This window comes from Lissotriton helveticus, chromosome 12, assembly GCF_964261635.1.
Source record: "Lissotriton helveticus chromosome 12, aLisHel1.1, whole genome shotgun sequence".
Classification (NCBI taxonomy): Eukaryota; Metazoa; Chordata; class Amphibia; order Caudata; family Salamandridae; genus Lissotriton; species Lissotriton helveticus.
Genome location: NC_136073.1, coordinates 401,724,777 through 401,745,268, shown reverse-complemented (window position 1 = coordinate 401,745,268; position 20,492 = coordinate 401,724,777). Strand labels below are relative to the sequence as shown.

Below are 20,492 nucleotides of genomic sequence, written 5' to 3'. Positions count from 1 at the left end.
ACATTCATGCGAAGCAGCGCAGCCCCTCGTGAGGCTGCGCTACATTGCGCATCAGGGAGGGAGCAGGAGAGCACCATATCTTCAGACATATGGCTCTCCCCTCCCATTTCCCTTGCACCAGTGCTCAGTTCAGCTCCATTTATGTTTCTTTTGGATGAACATGCTTGATTGAAAAAAAAAAAAACTAACAGAGTTGCACAAACATTAGGTCACTCTATGTTTTTGTTGTGAGCCCTGCAGGATGATCTGCATTTCATTCATGCAGGGGCAGGGCCCACTTCACACCTCACTCCTGTTCAGGCATCTACAATTATCATGCAGATGCAGCGATTAGGCTGATCACAGCCAGAAACCCAGCCCTGCCCAGTCTGCAAATCAGTCTTGACCCTGTTCCTCATGGGAACAGTCCATTCCGAGCTGGCAAGCCATGTATTCCCTGGAAAAAAATTTGAATATATAAATGTACTACTGGGGATGGGGGGGCACAAATATGTGCCAGGGGCCCCTCAAGTATGGGGGGCAATGCCCCCGTGCCCTAAAAGAGGAGCCACCCCTGTTTTAATTGCCAGTCCGAATACTATTGAGTAACCCTGTTTATACACAGGCTCAATGCCCCATATCTTTTGTAACCTAACAAGGACTTTGTCTTCCAAATGTTTGTGCCAATCTTTACCTCCTCGTAGGTCAGCAATGTTACAACTACACATTTTAAGGGTGTTACAATGACTTTAAGGGTGTTGCAAACCTTTTGCGATATTAAGGATTTGATAACTGGTTGTCAGAATACTTTCTCAAAATCTGACTCAATGATGCAAAGCAGGGAGGTAGGTTGAGCAGGAGTTCGAGGGTACATGGCATAGCTGACAAAAAATGGAATGGAATGGAAGCATCGCCATTACTAGAGGATAGAATAAACATAAAGGCATTAACAAGTAGTGAAAGGTCACGTCAACCTGCTGTAAACCTAAAGCCTTGCACATATGCACCCTTTATTTTGTTTGCCAAAAGGAATAAAATTAGGATTATTTCAAATCATTGCTTAATAGAGATGGGACTAAATGAGGCCTTTATAGGCCTCAGAACTGAACTGAGGGATGTATGACATTACTACGCATGCTATTAAAACGCATGCCTTTACGACGCAAGTTTTACAATGCAACTTTTACAACGACTTGCGTTGGGGGGCGCTGGATAGTGAATAGTTTAATTTACTATTCCAACTCCAGTTCCCGTGGATAGTAGGGAAGGTGTTGGAAACTATTCCCTATCCTAGAGCGCCCCCAGCGCAAGTCATTGTAAAAGTTGCGTTGTAATGGTTGCGTCGTAAAGGTACTTCGTTGTAACAGTTGCGTTGTAAAGGATGTTTACCGAACTGAGGCTCTTGTCGGAGTTGACAAATGTTGTTCTGTTGCTTTTAATCCCATGGCCAGGACACCATTCAATTATTCCATTTTAATAAAGGGCCTTTCCAATGAGAAAGAAAAGTGTCCTGATTTTTAATCCTGACCACATTGCAAATATCAGATCTGATTATAGAGGTGCACCACGTAATTGACATGTGCCAATGCCATAGTTATCCTTTAAGGCATATTGGGACTCCGCAAACGAACTGCTACTGTGAGGAGCTTCTCTGTATTAACCAGGGGTTCATTTTGACATTGATTTGCACATAATGCATCAATTTGGGAGCATTTATATTTAGTGGGCCTGAACAGTGTACGGTTCCTAAACTATTGCAGGTGCTTTGTCCCCATCACATATGCGGTATTGCATCAGACTGCACAATGGGGCCCTTATTACTCATCAGTGTTTGAGGTGCTGGGACTGTGGCAAATTCAAATTTCCCTAAAACAAGAGACAAAAAAGAGTGGTGTGAAACAGTATTTGAATTTGCCTTACTAAGTAGAGGTTTTGCAGACAGTAAAAAGTTAAACATTGTTTTCTATCTCTGAAAACTCTCCACAATAGCCTTGATTCCCTTCCATAGAGTAATACAATTTCAGCAAGAACTATGGGAGTTCTCTAAACATGTCCTACCTTTTCCCCAAGTCACCAGCTACTGGTTTGGGTCAGCAAAACCAAGGGCTCTGAAATACCTTCTTGTACAGAATTCCCCAACTCCCCAACCCAAAGCCGAGAATGTCTTTGCACACACTTGTTGGTCTGCAGATTACTCATGTACCTACCTAACACTGGCAGTGACATCTAGTCTTAGACACATATAAAGCAAGCTAGCACTGTATATGTATACGATTTAGGAAAACCAATGGCCAGAGAAGTAATGGAAAAGATACTTAGAGAAATGTGGAAGATGCTCACTATTATTTCAGATGTGTGGTTAGATGATCAGAGAAGGATATACCTTAAATTTTGCAATAGAATCCAACCACAAGATTTTAAAGCTGCTAAAATCACAGCTCTTGATAGTATTCACAGGTTTCTTTTTTAAGAGAAGGTCATGACTGCCCATCCCACAGCTCCACTGAGGACTGAGTTGCTATCAGTAGTGACTGAGGTTTGTGTTGGAATCTTTGGGCTCCTGGATCAGCGGGAGAATGCTGGTGTAAGTGGGCTCTACATAAGTAGGACCTGCATCTATACTTTGACATCACTAACGTGTATCTTTATGTGTTCTGGCAGATCCGTGTTTCAGAGCGATGGCACCATTTGCCAGGAGGAATACCCCTAGCTGTGAATGACATGAGTAGCTTACCATAGGATCCAGCCCAGGTCGAAAAATTCCAGAATGGAAGCAGCTTCCGAGCCTGATAATCAACATAATGCTTCTCATTCAGGTTGGACTTCTATTGCCTTGTTTTCCATTTGTAGATAATCTCAGAATTTTCTAATTCTAACTGACCCTTATACAAAAACCCGCGCTTGTTATTACTATTTGTATGAAAAACACCACAATACCTATGCAACTCCTAGTCATTACTTGTGTTCATGTAAAAAATGCAAAAGCATCACTTAGCTTGCTCTTTAGTCAGTGTGAGAGTTGACAGTATTGTCGGACATGGCTGTTATCAAGACCAAATTAGTTTGTGAGTGTGGGGAAGGATTTTTAGAAAACCATTAATTAACAATTGTTCAATGGTGGAGATACCCTTGACAGCCCTGATTCCCCAATGTATTGTTCTGCCAACTATACAAATCCCTGCATTGTACCACATAGCCACAGAGATATGCATTTAGGGTTCATTTCCGAGTTTTTTGTGTACATATTGGCAGCTCGTGAGCATAGCTCTGATCAAGGGATTGTCTCTAAAAAGATGGAATAAACTTGAGGCTATATAGTATGCAGCAGATTGTGTTCCTGATCGACCTATGGGGGCGGAGACTTGAATTGTAGGTGTAAATAGGCTAGCTTTGATAGTTGGTGAAGACCTTTGGATACAGTTGCAGGACATATTCACAAATGTTAACTTTCACTTTTGTGTAAGTTTAATATATTTGGGGATTCACAAACTACAAATTAATAGTAAGTTTACAACTGCGGAGACACCACAGTCAGGGCAGAGAACTCTGCACATAAAAAGACAGGAGAGATCTATCTTTTTTGTGCAGAGTCCTCGGCCCGATTGCGGAGACTGTGTGTCATAAACTTACTATTAACTCATAGTTTGTGAATACCAAAAAAATAGTAAACTTACACAAATGTCTAGCAGACTGTGTTCTAGATTGACCTATGGAGGTGGAGACTTGGATTTTAAGTAATAAGTAGGCTTGCTGTGACAGGTGGTGTAGGCCTACAGATACATCTGCAGGGCCGAATTCACACGTGTAACTTTACACTGTTGTGTAAGTTTACTATTTTGTTGGGATTCACAAACTACAAGTTAATAGTAAATTTACAACTGCAGAGACTCCACAGTCGGGGTGGAGAACTCTGCACATAAAAAGATAGTACAGGCCTAGAAGAATTAAGTATAGGACAGCAGCAGAGTCTGAAGTGAGTCTGAATCAGCTGATAAATGTATCTAGGGAATTGGCCTCAAGGTTACCCAATGTATTCAAACATATCCATGATACCTCAGGAAATCAACAGGTTTTAGCAAAGCCTGTTTAATAAACTTCTTGAAAGAATTGAAAAGAGCCATCATAGTGCAGATCATATCTGCCAAAATGACCTTCAAACTCTGTGGCATATCTACATGGAAATGTCACAGCGCGTCACTGCAGCAAATTATGCAGCACTGTGCCATTTAAAGAACACAGGGATGCACTGTATGTAAAACAATATGCTGCACCCCTGTGTTTTCCCTTGCGCTGAAGCTAAAAATAGCTGCCTAGTGCCAACACACACACCCTGACGCCACAGTGCATGGGTGCCTGCGTTGCAGGGAATTATTGTTTATGTGTGGGAAGGTGTCCCTTCCTGCACATGAAAAAACAATCATTAAAGGCATTTTGCTCTTACTATATGTGCTGCAGAATGCAGCACACATAGTAAAAAACGAAAACGAAAAAGAAAGGTTTTTCTCCTTATTGCGCCAATCTGACGTCTGCTTTTGAATGGCACTTGTTTTTGGCACTGCTTCAGATTTACAGATCCTTGTAACTCTGGGACAGCGTCAAAAAGCAATGAGTGTTGCTGTGGAATGCCCACAGCAACACCCATTGCACGCCCCTTTCATGCAGAAAGCTGTGTGAAAGTGTATAATATTTACAAAGCGGTGTTAAGCCACGCAAGGTAGTTTAACAACACTTTTTAGATATGGGCAGTGCGCCACCAGAACGTCCTATAAAAGTGATGTTCCGTGGTGCAATCCCCTTGCAAATTTGCCCCTCTTTGTCTTTTTTTTATTTTTCTGAATAAACCCCAAGTAGATTAATTATCTTACTTCCTGGCATAAATATGGAGAACAATGCTGATTTGTGTTTTTCAGTGTAGACATACTTGGTTTGTTTACTGACAGAAATGAACAAACCACTCAGGAGAATGCCTCTCCCATGTTGGGTTTCCTCTGGGACATCACATGGCAGATGGCATTTTGTGGAAAATATATACTGAATAAGAAAACATTTCGTAAAAATCAAGTGTACGGCTGTGGTCAGGTTCTGTGGTATGAGGCTAGATTGTGTTTCCTCACTTGAATGCTACTAGAAAATTAGTACTACAGGGCTTCTCACCAGAACGGGTGGATGCTGTGGCACCTTTATGAGATGACATGTATGGCAGGGAATTGAATGACAGTAGGTACATGTAGTATAAACAGGCTTCTGTTGATAAGAAAACATTTCTCTGTTAGAGAGAAAATATAACTCCCAACATTGCAGAGTCACTCTGATGTTAGTAATCAAGATTCAGCAAGGGCACTACATTAAAGCTGATCAGTTAATACGCATTACACCTGACCTCAAAACTATTCTGATAATGCACAACCTATTTTTGCTCCTCTGTGCCCACCCTCAGCTTGTTGTTAGTTGAATTTGCTGCATTCTGTTATATGAGAAACACTTCCTTTCCCATGTGACTAGGTCCTCACTGTGTAAGTGCCTGCAATAAATAAATAAATAAAAGACAATCTGAAGATGCCTGTAAGGTATTAGAGCAATGCTTCATTTGATTTGGTGCTTCTTCACCTTTACTCCTTATTTACCTTTGGACTTTTATGCTTAGTGGCTGGTCTTTGAATTGAACAAACATTGGGACTCTGCAAGGGTTGACACTGGGTAACATATGATCTGGTCCAATTGCATACACATCTGCCTAACTAACATTCTTCTGTAAAGAGTGCTTGTAGTCCTCTATGTTTTATTCTATATTTTCTTGGTGGTAAAACATAACATTTCCCTTGAAGCCTTGGGATTATCTATTATCTGGGTACTGACTTCACACCTCTTTTGGCTTAAGACTCAGTCGACTATTTGATCTTCTGATGGCTTTTGGTTAGTGGAACTCAAAACCTGGCATAAAGGCTCAACAATTATATAACTGATGCATCGGCTGTAATAATGAGAACACAGTAAGGATGTTCTCTTTCGCCTGTCATGTTTGTTTTGTTTTTGAATCCTCATGCTAAGAGATTGAGGAATGAACTTGAATTAAAAGGATTTTCAAAAGGCAGCGTTTCATCCAAGTTCACATAATACGCTGCTTATCTAATTACATTACAGACAATAGTAAGAAATTGGGCAATACAAAAATCAGCCTCAAGAGATTATCCCAGATTTCAGGGTTCAAAAAGAACTCAAAAAAGAAGGTAATAGTGTTCTGAAATTCAAACCTGAAAAATATAATGCAAATATTTCAATTTCAGACAACAAACGAAAAGAGGAAATGAAAAGAAAAGAAAAGAAAAGAAAAGAAAAGAAAGAAAGAATCCCGATCCATGTTTCCTGTTCCCTAGTCTTGTGTGATTTTAGACTCCATCCCTTTCTTTTCTTTCTTTTCTCTTTTGTTTAGTTATAATGGATCATATGAAGGACATTGCTCACGGCCATGAAAAATTAAACCTATTTGTGTACCTTGACCAGATATTGGGGATATCATTGCTAAAATTTGATGCATGGTTTATACAGGGGGGAGTGTTTGATTTGTTCAAACGCTCCGTCCATCATCCCCTTTTGTATCGCTTTGTTCGCCCTAAGTGTGGCAGGGTATACTCAGACGTGAGTCCCTTGTTCACTTGGCCACTGGATTCAAGATAGCCTGGCTGATGAGGATTATGAATCCGAAACCGGTCCCAGGATGCTTGTTTCCGGTCCAGGGAAGACATGGCTTGGCAGTTCGGGCTGGACTGTTCCCATAAGGCACAGGGTCAGACTGATTTGCATATAGCCATGTCTGAACTGGGGTGGCTGAGTGAACCAAAGAATGGTGATGGATTAAACCCAGATCAGTTGACTGGGGGTGAGTGTTTGATTTGTTCAAACGCTCCGTCCATCATCCCCTTTTGTATCGCTTTGTTCGCCCTAAGTGTGGCAGGGTATACTCAGACGTGAGTCCCTTGTTCACTTGGCCACTGGATTCAAGATAGCCTGGCTGATGAGGATTATGAATCCGAAACCGGTCCCAGGATGCTTGTTTGCGGTCCAGGGAAGACATGGCTTGGCAGTTCGGGCTGGACTGTTCCCATAAGGCACAGGGTCAGACTGATTTGCATATAGCCATGTCTGAACTGGGGTGGCTGAGTGAACTAAAGAATGGTGATGGATTAAACCCAGATCAGTTGACTGGGGGTGAGTGTTTGATTTGTTCAAACGCTCCGTCCATCATCCCCTTTTGTATCGCTTTGTTCGCCCTAAGTGTGGCAGGGTATACTCAGACGTGAGTCCCTTGTTCACTTGGCCACTGGATTCAAGATAGCCTGGCTGATGAGGATTATGAATCCGAAACCGGTCCCAGGATGCTTGTTTCCGGTCCAGGGAAGACATGGCTTGGCAGTTCGGGCTGGACTGTTCCCATAAGGCACAGGGTCAGACTGATTTGCATATAGCCATGTCTGAACTGGGGTGGCTGAGTGAACTAAAGAATGGTGATGGATTAAACCCAGATCAGTTGACTGGGGGTGAGTGTTTGATTTGTTCAAACGCTCCGTCCATCATCCCCTTTTGTATCGCTTTGTTCGCCCTAAGTGTGGCAGGGTATACTCAGACGTGAGTCCCTTGTTCACTTGGCCACTGGATTCAAGATAGCCTGGCTGATGAGGATTATGAATCCGAAACCGGTCCCAGGATGCTTGTTTCCGGTCCAGGGAAGACATGGCTTGGCAGTTCGGGCTGGACTGTTCCCATAAGGCACAGGGTCAGACTGATTTGCATATAGCCATGTCTGAACTGGGGTGGCTGAGTGAACTAAAGAATGGTGATGGATTAAACCCAGATCAGTTGACTGGGGGTGAGTGTTTGATTTGTTCAAACGCTCCGTCCATCATCCCCTTTTGTATCGCTTTGTTCGCCCTAAGTGTGGCAGGGTATACTCAGACGTGAGTCCCTTGTTCACTTGGCCACTGGATTCAAGATAGCCTGGCTGATGAGGATTATGAATCCGAAACCGGTCCCAGGATGCTTGTTTGCGGTCCAGGGAAGACATGGCTTGGCAGTTCGGGCTGGACTGTTCCCATAAGGCACAGGGTCAGACTGATTTGCATATAGCCATGTCTGAACTGGGGTGGCTGAGTGAACTAAAGAATGGTGATGGATTAAACCCAGATCAGTTGACTGGGGGTGAGTGTTTGATTTGTTCAAACGCTCCGTCCATCATCCCCTTTTGTATCGCTTTGTTCGCCCTAAGTGTGGCAGGGTATACTCAGACGTGAGTCCCTTGTTCACTTGGCCACTGGATTCAAGATAGCCTGGCTGATGAGGATTATGAATCCGAAACCGGTCCCAGGATGCTTGTTTCCGGTCCAGGGAAGACATGGCTTGGCAGTTCGGGCTGGACTGTTCCCATAAGGCACAGGGTCAGACTGATTTGCATATAGCCATGTCTGAACTGGGGTGGCTGAGTGAACTAAAGAATGGTGATGGATTAAACCCAGATCAGTTGACTGGGGGTGAGTGTTTGATTTGTTCAAACGCTCCGTCCATCATCCCCTTTTGTATCGCTTTGTTCGCCCTAAGTGTGGCAGGGTATACTCAGACGTGAGTCCCTTGTTCACTTGGCCACTGGATTCAAGATAGCCTGGCTGATGAGGATTATGAATCCGAAACCGGTCCCAGGATGCTTGTTTCCGGTCCAGGGAAGACATGGCTTGGCAGTTCGGGCTGGACTGTTCCCATAAGGCACAGGGTCAGACTGATTTGCATATAGCCATGTCTGAACTGGGGTGGCTGAGTGAACTAAAGAATGGTGATGGATTAAACCCAGATCAGTTGACTGGGGGTGAGTGTTTGATTTGTTCAAACGCTCCGTCCATCATCCCCTTTTGTATCGCTTTGTTCGCCCTAAGTGTGGCAGGGTATACTCAGACGTGAGTCCCTTGTTCACTTGGCCACTGGATTCAAGATAGCCTGGCTGATGAGGATTATGAATCCGAAACCGGTCCCAGGATGCTTGTTTCCGGTCCAGGGAAGACATGGCTTGGCAGTTCGGGCTGGACTGTTCCCATAAGGCACAGGGTCAGACTGATTTGCATATAGCCATGTCTGAACTGGGGTGGCTAAGTGAACTAAAGAATGGTGATGGATTAAACCCAGATCAGTTGACTGGGGGTGAGTGTTTGATTTGTTCAAACGCTCCGTCCATCATCCCCTTTTGTATCGCTTTGTTCGCCCTAAGTGTGGCAGGGTATACTCAGACGTGAGTCCCTTGTTCACTTGGCCACTGGATTCAAGATAGCCTGGCTGATGAGGATTATGAATCCGAAACCGGTCCCAGGATGCTTGTTTCCGGTCCAGGGAAGACATGGCTTGGCAGTTCGGGCTGGACTGTTCCCATAAGGCACAGGGTCAGACTGATTTGCATATAGCCATGTCTGAACTGGGGTGGCTGAGTGAACTAAAGAATGGTGATGGATTAAACCCAGATCAGTTGACTGGGGGTGAGTGTTTGATTTGTTCAAACGCTCCGTCCATCATCCCCTTTTGTATCGCTTGGTTTATACAGGGGCCTGATCTGTTTTAACAAATTTACGGGTCGGTACTATTTGAACCAGGACACTGACGCCGAAAGACAAGTGTACCGGGGCACTGGCCGGTTTCACGCATTTATGGACATGGTACTGATCGAATAGGGGCACTAGAATGGGCAGATGAATGCATTAAAGATATTTGCATTTATTAGAATATGATTGTGTACCATCATGACTTGGTGTAGGGATACACAGTAATAACCTGGAGTATTGTGCGAATGGAAGCATATTATTCCCTGCTGGTATGATATGAATGGAATTGATCCAGTTATAAGAACTCATGGGAGCTTAATTACAAATTTGATCTTTTTGGTGTGCCTATATATGTTTTTTGCACATAGATTCTTTCCATTGACGTGTATTTTCACTAATATTGAAGGGGATGAACTTTTTCAAAATGGTTTTGTAATTTCATTTTATATTATTTGAGGTTGTTCACAGTCATCTTTAGCATAGAGCATACAGAATAGCCGCATTTACTGTACATGATGGATTGCTCGGTAAAATTCTGCATCGAGAGGTGGATGAAATTCTTTACATTTTGATGGGATTTATAGAAATTGCTATGATTATTTGATTTTTGTCAGTCTTATGGGTATAAATAATGAAATGATCGCTGTTACTCAGATACTTTTTGTTTGGACAGTATGTTTGTTAGTATGTTTTCCAACCCCATTAATGATCGGATGTAATTTGGAGTGCCACTTCCTTTCTTCATTGAAGATCTATGATTTTGTTCATTGTAATTAATTAAGATCCAAATTACTAAAAACAATTAAATAATGAATATGGTTAATTACCTAATTAGGCAATTAACACATTAAAATATTAACATATTATCTAAATAATAAAATATGAATATTATTACCATATTGAAAACTATTTGCTGAATAACTAAGCACAATTTACATAATTAATTATCTAATTAACACATTGCAACTTATAAACAAATTATAATTATTAAAAAATAAATAGTTGAAAACCTACCCATCCTTTTCCACTACAACCTAACCCACCGAAACAATTGACAAAAAACACAAAATACCTTAACATTTATTACCAAATATAAACAAGCATTGGCATAGCCAATAGGTCTCGCCTTTGGGACCTTATACATGTTTAGCCATGCAGCACATTATCCATTACATTGCATTAGCCAATACAAAATAGCAACGCGTGTACGTGCTTTGAGGACTTCTACGTAGCATGTTACAAGCAGATGTAATGTGCAGGTAGGTCCTCTCTGCTTCCGAATCCTTGCAATTCTTTTACTAGAAGCACTTCTCCGCAGTGCTGCGAACTGTGGCATTTCTCAGGAGCAAGCAGGGGTTCTAAAGTGAGTCCCTGCACTTCCATATTTCACTAACATCCCTGATCACAGGAAAAAAAGGTCATGTGGTCCTCCTCATCATGCATGCCCAAGGGACAGTGCTCCGTTGTCAGAGTTCAGAACTAAAGCCTCCTCTGGAACTTCCGCCTTTTCTCAGCACGTGGAAAGGCCCCCAGTGACCTAAAGCAGTCTTAAGTCATGGAGACTTGTAAATACCTAGAGCCAGGTATCAGCTTGAACTGCCTGCTGGATACGGAGCTCACTTTCAAAGGAGAAGCAGGCTGAAGTTATTGTTCTACATCAACAGTGCGTCTGGGCATGTGATCAATTAATCAATAACTTAAGAAAATAGAGAACAGCTGATGGGGTTATAACGATTCTAAAGCTTGCGCTATGTCACTGCCAAGGTAAAGGGAGTCAGACTGTCCCTGAAAGCACTGTGAGGGAAACAACTTGATTCGTAGCTTCCCAGCGGAATGCCGCACATTTCTCGAGCACCAACAGTAAAAGCAGATCGATAATTATAAAACCCTGTGAGCCTGACAGGAGGCTCCCGGCTCTGGGAAAGACTCCGATGCAATGTACTAACCACTGAAGACTCGTGCTAACATGGCGCAGCCTACACGAGCACCGATGCGCCGGCGAATAGATTATACAGCAGCACTATTTACAGGAGCACTGTTTGGTGCTCAAGTAAAGAGCTCTGATACATTTGAGTCAAGTTGGCCTTATATAAAACTCCGAAGCAAGAGCTGTAAGAGATGTTTAACATGCTCCAGATATTTGGAACCATTTGTTTCTGGCTCATGTATAAGCCCCATTCTGCTGCAGTCTATTCACTGAAGCCTTTATTAACATGGTTAGAGCACTCCGTGGAGAGCAACTGTAAAAAAAACAAGCGCTGAAAGTAAAAAAAAAAAAGGGCGTGCAGGCTGCAGCGGGAGAGTGAGGCGGGGGGGGTGCACCCGCGAGTGGTGCGCGCGCACTGGGGAGAGCAGTCTGCTCTTTTTCAAAGCACATACTCGTGCCTGTGGCATGCCGCTGCGCACTCCCGCAAGGCATATGACACTACAAGCATGAGTATGTGCTTTGAAAAAGAGCTGCACGACGGCTAAAGGTCTCGCAAGCAGCGTATGCGCGATACGTAGGCGAGACCTAAAAATGACCTTAAAAAATATTGAAACTTATTAAACTTTAAAATTATAACTTATAACACAAAAACTGATAAACCCCCACTAAATAATTACAAATTATATTATGTACAATAGTACAATAGAAGACAAAAAACAACATTCTTACCTTCTATATTCTTTCCCTTAATGTTTCCGATTTCACTATATTTTTTACATGCTTTTTTTTCTGCCTCAGTATATTTTTGAAACATTGTTTTGGTGGAATACCCATTGAGCAAAGGTTTTTCGCATTTCACACAGGATACCTCTAGTTACTGTTGTAGTCCCTCAGCTGACACTTTCAAAACTAAGCATGTACAAGTTCTTATCAAAAGTTGATTCAGTAAATAGATTTAGCAAAATTGAAAATGCCATTAATCTTGCATTACGTATATTTGGAAGAATATTTGAAATCATTAGAAAATGGTGAATAGTTATAAACAATTTGACCAGTCATCTACATAAACAGAAAATGTAATATTTCAGACGCTGACACCGACACAGGTCCCAATTCATTAATGACTACAAAAGAACTTCAAGAATATTGGCGACATGTCAAATCAGAAGATAAAACTGTGAAACCTCTGTTTGAAATTCCTACAGCAAGAATCGTAGAAGACTATTGTTCAAAATATGTGGTAAGATATCCAGAACAAAGTGTTTGCATTATTAGCACTGTATAGATTTGGAACCTAATTGTTGCTGAAATTCTGTCTGCCTTTGATGGTGTGTTTTCTAAGTAATAAAATGAAGTTTTACAAACATATATTTCAAACACAAGAAATTTCAATGTATGTACATGTAATGTGAGTTTCATAGGATAACCAAAACATCTAGATAGAGTTAATTGTTACTGATCTATGTGAAAACAGAGAAACCCATTGCTAAGGACCACGTTACGTTTTCCTATTAACAAGAAATCAATGCCACATTTTTTATTGTGTTTGTCTTCTTTGCTCATTTTATTTAGTGGGTACAACCCCCAAACTGTTTCTCACCACACTTCCCACACACCTTTGATGTCAATAAACAGTGAGTAAGGTTTTCTTGTTATTTTTTTCAGATTATGGGTTTCTTGCTTATGGTGTACAGCTTTTCGGATAAAGCTGGTTGGTACTAGTGTAAAGTCCACTTTCATCATGAAGAAGGATCCATTTGATATTATGGCTCAGTCTCTGTGCAAAGTAAATTTATTCAGATACATTTTGTTTAAGAAAGAATAAAAAGTAAACTTTATGCCTGTTGAGAATCAATTCTTTTCAGAAATATTTCATATAAAGGAAAAAACGAAAATAGTGTACTTATGAAGTACAATGTTGACAAACTTTGAAGGGGATATTTTATCAGACTCAAACTCTATTTAATTTAAAGTGCCATCTTGATATCATGATAGTTGAGAAGAATTCTGACAAAGACGTATCATAATTTATCAAGCTTTTTATTGGGGTATTTATAAATATTTTCAGAGGAGTAGGAAGTTATTTGTGTCTAAGACATATGTCTAGATTCTGTGTATCTCTGGTCCTTGTATCTGTGTGCCAAGTGGCTGTGGCCTTTGTGTTTCTGCTGCACTTCTGTGTGCCACATGCCCAGTCCTCTAGTATCTGTGCTCCAAAATGTAACTACCCCACATGCCAGATTATTACTTGACTGTCTATTCTCTGTGTGTTTATGCTGCAAATGTGTGTTTACATATAGTATCTGTTCTCCGCATGCGTGTTGCCCACTTTTCTGTGCTTCATTTGTTGGCACTCCATAATTCTATGATCAATGCCTGTGTCCTATGTCTTGTTGCCCGATACCTGTGTTCCTTTTCAGTTTTAGGTATGGATGTGGCCAACATGACTGTGATTTATATGTTGGTGACCCAGGTGTCTGTGCTGCATACCCATTCTCTTTTTGTGTCTTCTAGGTTTGTGTGCTGCATCTCAATGCTCAATGCCTGTCGTTTCGCTTTTTTTATCAAACGTTTGTGAGCCTCACCACTATATGCCTTGCCCGTTACCAGTTCCAGCGGGGGTAAGGTTCTTTTTGGGTCTTTTATCAGCTACTTCACAGATAAAAGCATATCATTATTACTAAAAGATAGACTGATATACAAAGGAAAGGAGGATGAGCGAGTGGATGCATGAGTATGTGAAAGGATGAATGAGTGGACAAAGGGTGGGTGGATGAAATGATCGATGGATGAACGGATGAATAGATGTGTCGGTGAAAGGATAGGTAGATCAAAGGATGGAATTATGAGTGGGTGAAAGGGAGGGTGGGTGAAACGGTGAGTGGATGAAAGAAGGGATGGATGAGTAGTCGGAAGAATGGGTGGGTAAAAGGATGGAGGTGTGGAAGAAAGGAAGAATTGGTAGATGTATGGATTGAAAGGTAAGGTGAGTGAAAGGATGGCTGGATGAAATGTTGGATGGATGAGTGGTTGAAAGGATAGGTGGGTGAAAGGACAGGTGAACGGGTGAAAGGATGGAAAGGTGCACGGATGGATAGATGAGTGAGTGAAAGGGTGGGTAGATGAGTGGGTGAAAAAATGGGTGGATTAGTGGGTGAGATGATGGCTAGATGGGTGGAGGAGTGTGGCTCAATGGTTAGAGCGGCAGACCCTGATGCAGAGTTCTGGCCAGGAACCAGGGTTCGATTCCCGCCTCGGCGGGGTCTCGGGCTCAATTTCCTCTGACCTGTTAATTCTCGCCTCGGTGCCTATTCTAATCACGGGACCCACGCTGCAACTCTGGGCAATAGCTTGCTTAGCCTCCACACCGGCCCCAACAGCGCTAAGGATGCCTGGCTTCACCCAGGGGGTGCCCAGGAGTGGACACTTCACAGGGAAAGCCAGGAGGGGTTCCACAGCGGTATGAGTATCAGCGCCAGGAAGCCGAATAGGCGACACCGCAAGGTGACCGTCTGGTGACAGTGCTCTCTATAAGTACCATGACATTTACATTTACATTTACATGGGTGGGTGAAAGGATGGTAGAGTAAATGGAAATCCAAGAGGTTGGATGGGTGGATATAAAGGAGGCAGAATAAATACAAATCTGAGAGGATGGGTGGATGAAACGATAGTAGAGTAAATTGAAATCTCAGAGGGATGGATAGATGGATAGATGAAAGGAGGACAGAGCAAGTGGAAATCTGTGGGTGGGTGGGTGGATTGAAATGATGGAACAGTAAATGGGCATCTGAGAGAATGGATGGATGCAGGGGCGTCATGAACCCCCAGCTTTACCAGCTACAGCGGGTGGGGTTCTTTAAAGGTCCTCTTCTCTGCAACTTGGCAGATAAAAGCTTAATAATGTCACACAAAAAAAGAAAGGTAGGATGATGGAAAAGGGAAAGGAGGATGGACGAGTGGATGTATGAGTATGTGAAAGGATGAATGAGTAGTTGAAAGGGTGGGTGTGTCGAAGGATGGATGGAAGAGTGGGTGAAAGGATGGGTGACTTAAAGGATGAATGTTATGTTATGTTAACCCGACTTGTATAGCACAACAGCTGCCTGGGTGAAAGGTTGGGTGGATGAAAGGATGGAAGGATGAGCAGGTGAAAGATGGGGTGGATGAAAGGCTGGATGCATAGGTGAGTGGGTTAAAGGATTAAAGGATGGATACGTTTCTGCAAAGATGATTGGATGAAAGGATGGGTGGGTGGATGGGTGAAGTATGGAAGGGTGAAACAATGGCTGAGTGGGTGAAAGGATGGGTTAGATGAGAGGGTGAAAGGATGGGTGAATGAGTGAGTAAGATGATGGCTAGATGAAAGGGTGGCAGAGTAAATGTAAATCTGAGAGGATGGATGTGTGAAGGAAAAGATGACAGAATATATGTAAATCTGAGGGAATGGATAGATTGATAACAAGATGGTGGAATAAATGGAAATCTAAGATGGGTGGATGGTTGGATGGATAGATTGATGGATTGAGAGATGGATGAAAGGAGGGCAGAGTAAATTGAAATCTGAGACAATGAATGGATGGAGGATAGATGAAAGGATGGCAGAGTAAAGGGTATCGGCTAGGATAAATTAATGGATGGATGGCATAGTAAATAGTAATCTTAAACGATGTATGATGTATGGGTGGGCGAAAGGATGGCATAGTGCATGGAAATCTGAGAAGATGAATGTTAAATGAAATGGAAATCGGAGAGAATGGATGGATGAACGGATGAATGGACAAAATAATCAGTGGATGGATAAAAGGCTTTATTGATGGACGAGTAAGTAAAATGATAGATGTACAGGTGGATGGATGTGTAGATGAATGCAAGCATGGATGATGGATGTCTGTATGGATTGATGGATTGAATGACTAATGAATGGATGAAATGGCAAAAGATTCATGATGGATGAAAGAATGAATGGATGAGAGAAATATAAAGGTGAAATGGTGGATATTAATGGTTGGATGGAAGGGTGAAGGGATGAATAGATCTATTCTTGGATAGAAGAGTCAAGGGAGCTATTCTAGGGAAGTTTGGGCGCACAAGACTCGTTTGCATGGTGCAATCAGAGCTTGAGTTCAAAGTGGGGTTATTATAATTTTCTGGCTACTACCCTGGATTGATGGATGGATGAAAAGATCGAAGGAATGACCACTGAATGGATAAATGGTGAAAGATTAATGATGGATGAACGAATGAGTGGATGAGAGTATGTAAATGTGAAATGTTGGATATTAGTGGGTGGATGGAAGGGACAAGGTAGCTCTTCTAGGGAGGTTTGGGTTCACATGCCTCGCTTGCTTGGTGCCATCAGAGCTTGGGTTCAAAGTGGGGGCATTTTAATTTTCTGGCTATTCTTTTGTGTCCATGCCTCATGTGTCTATTCCCCATATGTTCTTTTATTTGGTAATGTGTTTCATGCATAATTCTGTTGAACCTGCCTTCTGAACTCACAAATTGGATCATGAGTCCATGACCTCTCTTGTAAGTAATTCACAAGAGAGAACATCTAACAATGGACAACAGGCTTTCTCTATCTGGAGTTTCTGCTTCATAGATTATGTTGGTGAATCCCTTCAGACCATGATGCCCTTACGACTCTTCTGAAAGAGTCTGAAAGCCCATTCTAAACCATATGGCAAAAACTAGTTAAATGTAAAAGAAAATACATTAAAAAGATTTGCATAGAGTCTTTAATAGCCCTGTCCAAGGCATTCAAAGTAGCTATAGCTGCATTATAAGAAAAATAAAAGAAAGTTCAAGAGTGCACTATTTAAGTATAAAAACACTGTGAATGTGGTTTAAGGGCACCCACCCATTTTCATATGTGTATACGGTCCCTTCTTAGTTAACATTAGTTACCAGGATCATCTCAAATAGGTCCCTTTTTTGGAAACACAATACAGCAGTTTGTCTAGTTATACTGACAGATCAGAAGAGTACAAGATTTAGCCTGCCGAGGTAAATACTGTGATAAAAAGACACATGGACGAGACTATTCACATGCATACCCCAAGTTTGAAGAAGTTCCTTGTGCAGGCCTCCAGTGCTCAAACCTGTTAAAGAAGTACATCTGCAAGAATGGAGAGTAATTACCCCATTACTTACCAGTAATCCTTATTACTCTTACTCCTACTCATGTCATTCATTACATAGGAGGTGAATCCCACCTCAGAGACAGAAATATCAGGAGTGCTGAAAATGCAAGTCCTGCCCATGCTATACTGGGTGACATTACTGGCCTGGAATTCCCACCATTTGCCTCTAGTTACCAAGGCAAATCAAAGCCCTGAAAAAGAGAGAACATCAGCAACTCCTAATAAATTGGGATGTTTAGGAATAGGACTAAGATCAATGAAGATTAAGAGTAAGTAATCAGGCAATTACCTCCATGACCCTCATCCTCGACCCACTCATTACTTATGAGTTATACCATCGCCAATGGACTTTGACAGTAAAAAAAGGTTTAGGTAGGATGTATTTAGGGTAGGCAGTTGAAACAAATTTTAATTCAAAGTCAATCTGTGGTCTGTGATAATTTGATTTTATTAATTTATTAAGCGTACTTCAAAGCATTTTCTTTTTTATATGCCAGTCAGCAGTTGTTTCACCCCTTATGTGGCGAGCAGGCCTGGGTTTTGTTTAAGGTGGTTTGTAGTGATTGTTAAGAGTTACATTCATATTGATTTACAACAATAGTGACAAATATGGTACACATATCATAATAGACAACACAATTAGGATCACATTAGAATACATTGAAAAGGGAGGGAGAAAGACAAAATGCCCACATTTCACAGCTATCATATGTGGACTAACTTACTGGCCTCATTTGAAGCCTACCAGTGGAATTAGTTATGTTTTAAAGGTAAAGGACAAAAGAAGGCATGAGGAACTGTTTCAAGAAATAAAAGGAAAAAGAAGTAGTGAATAAGTCAGCATCTACTGTGCTCTTCCTTAAAATTGTCTGCGGCCAGATTGGTTCTTTATATAGTACTATACAATATTTCCACTATGGGGCATGTGAGAGGCTGGCCTGGTGTATGATGTCCACTAATGTAAGTGGGCACCTTGCACCAGGCCAGACAACCTTTATGGTGATTTAAGAGGTCTTAGACAACCTTAGAAAGCTCTCTAAGTGGTAGCTGTGGAGAGCAGCCTTCACACTTAGTCCAGAAGGAGTGTAAAGCAGCTTTTTTACCAGAATGCAATCTTATAGTATAGATTAAGTGAAAAGAACCACACCAGGTATTTATAAATATATGTATTTATTATATAATACTCTCTAGAATGTTTAAGTATCTCCAACATGGATATAAACACAATGCACACAATACTTTAGCAAAGAAACTCAGTAAATAGCACAAAATACACAGTGGTCCCAGTGGGGGACCAAACCATATACTAAGAAAGTGGTATTAGAACCACGACTCGGATCAAGACAGTGTTGAGAGGATGTAGAATTGCTGGGGACCCACAGAACCACACAGGTTAAGTAGATAGGGACCCCAAGGAGATCATGTGCAGTGTGGGAACATGACTGTGTGCACTGTACAAGTCAATACGCACGTCGCTGTTGGATTTTTAAAGATTGAGGACCTTTCCCAGTGGACCCTAAAGAAACCCAGTGGAAGACAGAAGGTTGGAGAGCCACCCCATCCGTGAATACCCTAGTACCCATGTTACCTACACTAAGGAAGCCAGGTGCATATGTGTGAAGTGGTGTCAGAAACCGCTGTCGAACCCAATGGAGGTCTTCAGGAAAGTGCAGCTGCTGGAAGAGAAGAAAGTGTCTGTGGGAATCTAAATGTGGATTCTTGAAGAGGAGTACCTGGAAGCAGAGAGGACAGAGTCTATATCACTCAAGCATGACCAGGAGACTTGGAAGACTAATGCCCTCCGATGTTGGGTGCTTCTGGAAAGATGATGATGACATTGACTCTGCAGCTGTGAGGACCAGGCGATGCATAGGAAGACCAGCACCTGGATATGAGCTATCCCACGAAGGATGTTGAGTGCTGAGGGGCTGGTGTCTCAGGAAGGAGCACCAACTAGCCTTGGCAAAGGCAAGCCACACAGAAATTACAGAAGGAGCAACGTCTGGACCAGCAAGATCCAGGGGACTTACCTACGGCAGGAGAGTCAGGGCAGGCCCCACGCAATCAGGGAGCCCAAAAGACCCTCAAGTGGACCCACAGGCCGGAGGCACTGGAGTCGCGAGAGGACCTCAAGCAGCTCACCAAAAGATGCAGGCCACCGTGCACACAATGTAGTGTGGCTGAATATTCTGGTCACAGGAGACGCTCGAGGTTGGGGCTATTGGAGCCTGAAGATCTTCTTGCGAAGAAGCCAGAAAGCCTTTGCAGCTGCAAGTTGGGCGCGGTACACAGGGGTTCGGTTATTGCAACCCCCTCGAAGAATACTGGCCTCAAACTTGGTGAGAGGGTAGAGCAAGCCTTGGGACCTGTGAAAAACCACTGTGTTGCAGATCCCACGGAGTCCGGAGGAGCCTCAGGATCTGCAGAACGGTCAACTTAGTTGCGGTGTCTGCAAAAGCAGGGGAGTGACTCTTTACTCCAAGGGAGATTACTTCAGGTGTCTTTGATTCTTCACAGGCCTTGGAGGTTCCTGTCTGATGCACAGGCACAGATGATGCAGCAAACTGGAAAGGAGACAAAGTCAGGCCCAAACGAAGTCCAGCAAAGTCCAGGGTGTCCAGACGGTAGAAGTGCTGTGGTGTCTGATCTGAATCTTATCCCACGTCGAATCTAGAGACCTACACCCAGGTAAGCCCTTAAATACCCTAGGGAAAGGGTTGGGAAGATTCAGGGGACCTTCCCAGGGGAGAGCCTGGAGAGGGGGAGGTTACTCCCATTTCCTTTGTCCAGTTTTGCACCAGAGCGGGAGCCAACGGCTCCCAGAACTGCTTTGAACTGGACTATGCACAGGGACACCAAATGTGCCTC

The 20,492-nt window shown here is 42.5% G+C and overlaps 1 protein-coding gene across 3 annotated transcripts in view; it reads left to right on the top strand.

The window, feature by feature from the left end:
• The window catches only part of SNX20 (sorting nexin 20), a 114,500-nt gene that overhangs the window by 30,175 nt on the left and 63,833 nt on the right, over positions 1–20,492 (top strand). Inside the window, exons 2-4 of one of the 3 annotated variants that reach the window (XM_078669409.1) lie at positions 2,641–2,795; positions 12,567–12,718; positions 13,993–14,099. In XM_078669409.1, coding sequence (XP_078525535.1) covers positions 14,019–14,099 — 81 coding nt within the window. In that variant the 5' untranslated portion in view covers positions 2,641–2,795; positions 12,567–12,718; positions 13,993–14,018. Of the gene's footprint in view, positions 1–2,640; positions 2,796–12,566; positions 12,719–13,050; positions 13,113–13,992; positions 14,100–20,492 lie in introns of those variants that run through there. The other 2 variants (XM_078669408.1, XM_078669407.1) reach the window with 2 other exon arrangements.